General features: G+C 45.7%; 1 protein-coding gene across 1 annotated transcript; it reads left to right on the top strand.

Moving 5' to 3' along the window:
* Positions 1–4,458: 4,458 nt before the first annotated feature.
* On the top strand, positions 4,459–5,234 carry LOC115263394 (uncharacterized). The gene is made up of 2 exons (XM_029866704.2): positions 4,459–4,800; positions 4,864–5,234. Exons 1-2 carry the CDS (start codon positions 4,519–4,521, stop codon positions 5,068–5,070), a joined length of 489 nt encoding a protein of 162 aa, XP_029722564.2. The 5' UTR covers positions 4,459–4,518; the 3' UTR covers positions 5,071–5,234.
* The last annotated feature ends 3,158 nt before the right edge of the window (positions 5,235–8,392 follow it).

The raw sequence follows: 8,392 nt of genomic DNA, 5'->3' as shown, positions 1-8,392 counted from the left end.
TTCCGTTCCGATGGTGCTCTCGGCTGCGTCGTTGATGACTGCTTTCACTGTACTCCAGTAGTCCTCTAGAGGGGCTTCATCGAGCTCGCCCTCATCTGGTAACGCAGCCTCGAGATTCTGCGCGTATGCTGAGGCGACATCCGGTGGCTTCAGTCGCTCTAGGTTGTACCGTGGCGGTCACCGGTACCGTATTGTGGATTAACCGGCTACTTGTATTCTACCGGTTACTTTAGTAGCCGTTACAAAGTAGCCGTTTTCATATAAAAATCGACCTGATTGTCAACAAATTAATGTCGCTGAGTAACTAGTGGCAACGAGGACCCAAGCAACACACATGTTATATAAAAGTTACGACAGCGCAAGTTTTGGTTGTATAGAAGTTTATTTTACGTTATTTCAACACTATGTTAGAATTACGTAAAATAAACTTCTATACAACCAAAACTTGCGCTGTCGTAACTCTATTATAACAAGTGTGTTGCTTGGGGAATAGCTCATACAATAAAAATGTTTAAAATCATTTTTAAATTATTCTTATGTAAGTATTGGTTATTTTGTGTCGTGAGTATTACCGAGAATTTTGTGATTTGTGCTGCGTGAATTGTTAAAAAGTTAAATGGCAGGTAATACTCGTGTTTAGAGTAGGTCCCACCCAGCTAAAAGCTCCCGATAGGTTAGATAGGACAAGATCAGGCTCCACCACCCTAAAAGAACCCATCATTATGCTACATTCCGTAATGTAAAAACCCACCACCAGAGGGACTGGTTACCAACCACTGGGCGGCCATGACGGGTGGCCTCAGAGGCCATTAAGAAACGGGACTGTTGGAGAGGGCAATGACCGAGGAACGAGGTCATGAACCTCGAGGCCATCGACGACTTCATGATCAGGGACTTGCCCAGAGTTCGTCGACTACGACAGTTGATATTTGAGACGAAAAGTTAGTTTGTAACTAGTGGGCGATCCCTGCCCAGCACTACTGAGACCCCCCCTCCTTCAACTGCCTCAGGGTCGGCGTACGCGCTTGACTATCGCGGCCAAGGAACATTCAAACACTTTGCTTGAACACAAACCCACTTTATTCTAGTTTTGCACTACAGGTACCTTCATTGATTCTCCCACTTTCGTAATTGCCTATCTCCTACCTCACTATTCCTTCTCCTACGCAGTCGGCGGGGCCCCTTCTTCTCGCTCCGCTACTTCACCTTCTCCTTCGTCTCTCCTTTCGGTGTTCTTCGCTGTCGCCTTCCGTTGGGTTGGACGGCCGTTCGACGCAGTCCGAGTCGCGACTGATGGCGTGGCGCGTGAACTCTGGACTTACAAAATGGCCTCGCCTGGGTGGGCGGCGTCGGTTTGGTCTATCCGGTCTACGGAGCGGCGCTTTTGATGTCTGGGCCAAACTCCGGACCACGGTCGGTTCTCACAGGGTTAAGGCGTACCTCCGTCAATCCTCCGGCCAACTTGGAGGAATACTAGAGGCTTCCAGGGGTAAGTATCGCACTATTCACAGGTAAGGCTATTTCAAACTATAGCACAGGGGTCCTGGAGGGGGGGGGGGGGGGGGGGGTTTGGCGGTGAATGCTAGGTCGGTCGGGAATTAATGCGCTGTGTTGTGAATTACCTGGATGCTATCACCACTTCTTTACTTCCACTTTTCACTCTTTGTAGACCAAAGTCTTAATTTGGCTGGCTTTGTAAATTCACTTTTAGCTTTCAGTTTGCTAGCTCACGTCTTGCTTTCACAACTGTTGCAAGTTAATTGCTGGATTCGTAATGGTGGTTCACGATCCAGGCCTTCGGCCGTCCTGTCATCCGCCCATCCAATTTCGCCCCATCATGGCCCTTTTTACACCACCCACAATGGCCGCCCTTCTGCGACGTCTGCTGGTGAGTAGCGGAACTAATTGCTGCGTTACCTCACAGTGGGTGTTGGGTAGTGTCCATGTTTAGATATTTAAGGACTTCCTTGGTTTGACATTAAAATACAACGAAACACAAAATCACGAAAATCTCACAAATCTTGGGCACTTCAACACACCACTGGTTACAAGTTTGAAGTCGGAAAAGTTCGAAAAGTTGAAGACCAGAACGTGAAAGTTGAAAGTAGTTGGAGTTGCTTTTGAGAAAGTTGGTAGAAGTGGACAGAGTGAGTGCGAAGTGGACTACAGGTAATTCTACCACCACTTCTCGTATTTTAACTCTCAGATGTTAACCCGTTAGTAATGCCCTCCCCGTATAACAGAACCCTGCCGTTTTTTACTTGAAAGTGCCCGACCGATTTCCCTACGTCGTCTCCGTGACCACCTGGGAGAATTCCGGCACAGAACTTGCCGAAGGCTGATCCGTCACCATATCGGCAGGACGGAGACGCGTAGGAGGTTCAGGATCCCGTGTAGTGCCACCCCAAACCACCCAAACCCGAAGGACGTTGCCGTTGTTCGTGCGCCGCCATCGCGCACAGTATCCAGGACGCAGTGGAGACCAGAAGTGGTGGAGTGCTGCAGGAGAGGGGCCCCCAACGATAAGGTCAGGTTAGCTTTAAGGAAGTGGGAGATAAAGGGAGAAGGAAGTGCCAGAAATATACAGTGTAAAACCTGAATAAAGTGTAGTTGTCCGTGAAGTGCTGTTGTGATTATCTATTTCTAAGTGCGAGAGTTCCCTGCCCGCGAGTTACGGGACGTGAGCGTGCCGACCCTGGAGCTATTGAGTCGGGAAGTCTCAGTACTGCTCCCGACCGACTTACCCGATAATTACACTTTTTATAAAACGGCTACTTTAGAGGCCATACTGAAGCGACTGGTAGAATACAAGTAGCCGGTAAGTCCACAACACATTGTTGATGAAGAAGAGTTTTGGGGCCAGTCTGACCATCACTTGGAGAAGTGCCGTACGGTAATCAGAACGTGGTCGATTTGGAATGGCCATATTTTTGGAGGCGGCGAAATCAAGGAGTCATAGGGCGTTTTCGTTCGTCTTCTGGTGGACGCTGAACTTTCCAATCGTCGTCGGTGTGAATTCCTCCTCCTTGCCTAACTGAGCGTTCAAATCTCCTATAATGATCTTGACGTCGTGATCGTGACTTGAGCAGCGGTCGTACTCGCGTTCGAGTTGCGCGTAAATTGTCATCATCACTCAGTGCTTCCGGAGTGTGGGCTGTGCACGTTTATTATGCTGAAGTTGAAGAATAGGTCCTTGATCCTCAAACTGCACATTCTTTCGTCGATAGGCCATCAACCGATCACGCTCATCTGCATATTACTTATCACGATGAAAGCTGTTCCCAGCTAGCGTGTGTTGCCGCAGCTCTGGTAGATGGTATGTCGCAGCATGGATCCTGTCCAACACACCTCCTGCAGCGCTACGATGCCGAACCCGCTGTTTTTCAGTAGATCGGCGTGTATGCGGGTGCTCCCAATGAAGTTGAGAGATCGGCAGTTCCATGTACCGAGCTTCCAATCGCAAGTCCCTTTTCGTCCACACCATTGGTCTCGGTTCGTATTACTCTGTTGCTGATTTTCTGTTACAATGTTTTTTTTACAACTGGCTTAAAGGGCTTGACAACAACTCCATACTTTCCGGAGCACCTAAGTGCACAGTTGAGCTTAGAGTTCTTCCCTGGCATTCGGACGTTAATCATCCGCCCCTAACATGGGGATCAGACGCTGTTGGGAGCGGCTCCTGGAGAACAGACGCTCAGGTTTGCAGAGGTATATAACTTTGCCCATTACGTGCTGCTGAAGTGCTGATTGCACTCCGCACATAAGCAAATATTTCAGCCTGAAAAACGATTCAGTGTCTACCAAATTAGGAAGACTGATGTAGCCTTAGCTCACAAGAGTGGACACCAGCACCTGATCGACCTTCGAGAAGGGAGCCATCAGTATAACATACTATGTATGCCGTCTGAAATACTTCTCTCTAGATAAAAAGATGTCCACTCTTCCCGGAAAGGGAATATCATGGAAAACATCCCATATGGAAAATTACAAGTAATTGTAAGATCACTTGGACCAAGGACAACTTTGTCCAAATCCACCAAAAGTGAAAACAACGAGGTGTGTGTTCATCTGCGGTTCACAGGAGTTTCCTCTAGTAAATCGAGCACCGATAGGCGGTAAGTGCAAGAAAGTGCTTCTAAGATGAATGTGTAGTGGGGCCACGTCAAAAAGAACTCCGAACGCTGCCGTGCGAGTTGAAGAGAACGCTTCAGACATCGCCTTATCAAGCACATCCTTTGGAGATGGCCTAATTTTGATTGGATCGTTCTCACTTCGCCAATTTTACGGCGCTGACATAGTGCCGCTTCAAAGTGAGAGTGAGAGTGCGCGTCCAAAGGATTTTCGTGGATTTGCTGTTGTTGATATTCTTTTTTGCGGCTTCGCACACGCGCACTCCCACTCTCACGCGTAACTATAACGGCACCCTTACTGTTCTGTAAATATTGTATGAACCAATCAAAGTAGGTGGTTGATTTAGCCTTGCGCAAAGTGTCATCCCAGTAAAAGCTTCCTCTCGCGATGGCCGGAACGATGGACGAGCTGCTGAAAGAGTTGAACTACGACTTCAACTACCTGCTGCACGAGGTTCGAGCTGCCTCAAGAAATCTCAATTTGGAAAGCCGCCGTACCGTGGAAGCATGGATTCAGAAGCTCTCGGCCACCAATCAATCGATGGAGGAAGTCCGCCTGAGAAACGACTTTCTGTTCTACTTGGCCAGAAGCTGCGAGGAGGGAACTCTGATGCCGCCGTTCGATCAGCGACCACCTTCGGGATATGTCCTGAATTCGTCACATTTGATGGTGAGATGATAAACTACATAACATTAAAATCCTTTTGAAAATAACTTGTCCTTTTTTGAACAGCCTATGCTGGGAACGGAAATGACCGCTTCCACTAGCACCAGACCCATCTATGAGGCCTACTCGGGACCGGCGGCCTCAGCAGGACAATCACAAAAGGCCGAACTATTCAAACGGTCACCGGATGGAGGAGCGTTCTTGGTATCGCAACCGGTACCACGATGTGGCGCCTTCTGCTACCTGGCCGTTGTTAGCAAGCAGCCTAAATAGAAAGGGGAACTTACCTGACCGTGGTTTTGGCGATTTTCACCCGTGGTCATCGATCTATAACGCAGGAACGGCACTGCTTTTCGGAAACAAATCCATCTGAAATTGATACGTCGATTAAAGCAAACAATATATAATATATAATTTTATGCAATTCAGTATAATAATTTCTGTTTTATATTACCAATTGTCCGATCACGGACACTGGACGGAGGATGGCCGGCTCTTCCCACTGAAGAGGGCCGCAGGAACAACTGCTGCAGACGATAGCTCGACGACGTAACTTCTAACCAACTCTCAAGAGTTAGCCTTGGAAAAGGCTGATTGTTTCGGCTGTCCAAGAAGAAGGCTTGAGGGATTCGATTTCATCTTCTTCTTCTTCTATATGGCTCTACGTCCCCACTGGGACTTGGCCTGCCTCGCTTCAACTTAGTGTTCTTCGAGCACTTCCACAGTTATTAATTGAAGGGCATTCTTCGCCTGCCATTGCATGAATTTGTACATTGTGAGGCAAGGACAATGATATACAATGCCCAGGGAATCGAGAAAATTTTCCCGACCGGAACGGGAATCGAACCCGCCGTCTCTGGATTGGCGATCCATAGCCTTAACCACTAGGCTAACTGGAGGACCCTGCTGGATTCGATTTCAACGATGTTTATTAGTCAACTGCATGCTTTAAAAAAAACTGATCGCTCTTCGAGCGAATTCCATTTCATTTATACCAGTGTTGCATTTGAACTGAACGCGAGCCAAAAGGGAACTGAACGCGTTCATTTTTTTGAATGTGAACGCAGTAAACACTGAACTTGCGTGTCAGAGCTTTTTACTGCTCAAGAACACCCGTTCAGATCCCCATTCGGCTCAATGTTTTAATGCACTATTCTATCAATATGTAAAGCTTATGAATCGGTTCAGTCGTCCTGGGTTCCGTAGAAATCAGACTTCTTGAAACATGGTACTACTTTACTGTACCACATAATCAATACCATATTAGTAATACGTACATTGCATTATGGGGTTGGGAAGGGAGCGGATCGAAACGTCCGGGGTGACAACGCCTCGGTTCTTATGACACGCTTTTATGCGAAATATCGTCCAAAAGCTTGAATGCGTCATCAAATCCTATATGCCTTCTCTCTTTGGACATTGTGACGCATTTTGCATACACTGATACACTCGTTATTGCACGGAAAAATGCGCCATATGACCTAGGACATTGTGGCATCGGGCATTAAGATTCTGCACCGAAATACGTATTATCCGCATTCCACGGTGACAGGACCGGTTCCCCATCACAATAGAGGGTCAGAATCTGAATCCAATGAGCCCAAGATTGCTAGAATTGGCGAAAAAATGGCAGAAATGAGACTCATCACAACAAATTTAGCGATAGGAGTGACGTTGCTAAGAAGATTAATGACACTCTAGTTTACAGGGAGAGGGGAAATGTGTTTACCAAAATAAAGCAAAAACTATCACAATTAAATTACAGTGCAAAAAGAAATGAGCTCACCCAAATATCATCATTCGATAGTATCGCGATCAAACATAAAGTTCAGTCTTGAGTTCATTTGGTTGCCACTTCACCCGTTCCACCTATTTGACTAATTTGCCTATAACTCAGTTTAGAACTCACTTTCAGTCCTGAGTGTAGAGTCTAGAGGCGCATTGGCCCTTTATATAAATAGATCAAGTTAGACAGCCCTGTCATGAATGTCATCGGATACAAGTGTGGTGGCAGATCGAGAGTAACGAAGCGAAGTGTGAGACGTGAATGGCGTGTGTTGGATTGCAAGAAAATATAAAACGTGAAACTTACATAAAAGTATTTCAGTTGGAATTCAATGAACGTCTTCGATCCTACAGTTGGCGACGAGGACAAAAACACATTGAAGAGGGAAGAAAAAGTGGTGAATATTAAGAATTTCAAAACAGTTGCGAATTCTGCCAGTTGTCCGTCGAAGCCCAAGCGCTGGCAGTGGTATTTACATATGTGCACCTCAGGATTAAAGGCTGTCTCTTGCTGTTGCGGTGAGTACCGAAAAAGAGTGTTTTTCTGGAGAGAGAGAGGAGGGAGCACCCTTCCCCGATAGTGCAAATGTTTCTTAGTCGACTATGATTGTTGATTTTTCTCCCGATGTTGTTGATGGGGGTGACGGCAGGAGGATGCAAGAGGCAAAGTATGCATGCTACGCATATTTTGTGAGTGTGATAGTGGAAAGCTAGCTGTGCTGCCATCCGGCATGGGCCGTGATCATTTATTGTGTTGTTTGGATTGGCCGGGCCCGCTCGATGCGTGGTCGACATAGTTAAACCAAGTTGTACAGTCCTGATTCCCTATCTGGATTCAGAGTGGGAAAAAAATCACGGTGGGGCAAATGTTATTGTTTTGCGGCTAAATTGACTTTGTCGAAAAAACATTTTCTGTGTACAGCAGACGTTCGATAAGTGCAACATGTTTACGTTTCAGTTATCGAATGAAATTCGCTAACTGCAACGACTGACAGCCGTCAAACAGTTGTCAATTGCTGTTGGACGCAGCCAGAATGCACTCAAAAACATCGCAATGCAGCTGTATTGAGCTTTGCAAAGATTTTTAGACTTTCAGCCATATTTGATAAAACGTCAAAAACATTGGCACAGCAGTTTGATGACATTTGTTGTCATTTCCGTTGTCAACATTCGTTTTCATTTTTTGTTTGTTTACGATTCGCTACATTTACATTAAGTGCCTCGTTCAGTGCTCAATCTGGTTAGCAATTGTTATATTATTACTAAATTTATAATTAAACATGCCTTTAATTAGTGTTTTTGCTTCCTTAATACAGAACACAATAAATCAGACGAAATGGCAGAGATAGTTGCGGAAGTAAAGCAACGCAGAGCGTCGAATAATACCGTTTACCACGCTCTATACGGCTATTACTTCCTGGGAAATACACAGCAAAAAAAGTTGTTGAATATTACATCGAAATCGCTGCAACCAGGTTGTTACATCGATCGATTAATATTACACAGCCCGATGTACTCAACGGCAGTTGATGTAATAAGCAGATCCGATGTAATTCTTGCGATGTAATCAATTCGACGTTCTTTATACGATGTAAATGAAGCGATGTAAAATGGAAACGATTGCAAGCGCCCTTCTATGGCCAATTAAATTGCGTTTTTATCCTTTTTCGCTCAGAATTTCGTGTAATTGTAGGAAGTACTAAAACTATGCTAAATCCAAATCGAAAAAGGATGAAAACGAAATTTAATCAGCCATAGATGAGAAAACAATAATGAATAAATAAACACAAGGACTAACAAAACTTTGAAC

Source organism: Aedes albopictus, chromosome 3, assembly GCF_035046485.1.
Source record: "Aedes albopictus strain Foshan chromosome 3, AalbF5, whole genome shotgun sequence".
In the NCBI taxonomy this organism is placed as follows: Eukaryota; Metazoa; Arthropoda; class Insecta; order Diptera; family Culicidae; genus Aedes; species Aedes albopictus.
The sequence above is the reverse complement of the archived record's forward strand: the minus strand, read 5'-3'. Positions and strand labels throughout refer to the sequence as shown.

Coding starts and splice junctions, on each gene's coding strand:
- LOC115263394 (XM_029866704.2), top strand. CDS start 4,519: ATGGCCGGAACGATGGACGAGCTGCTGAAAGAGTTGAACTACGACTTC. Junction 4,801..4,863: donor TGAATTCGTCACATTTGATG/GTGAGATGATAA, acceptor TTTTTTGAACAG/CCTATGCTGGGAACGGAAAT.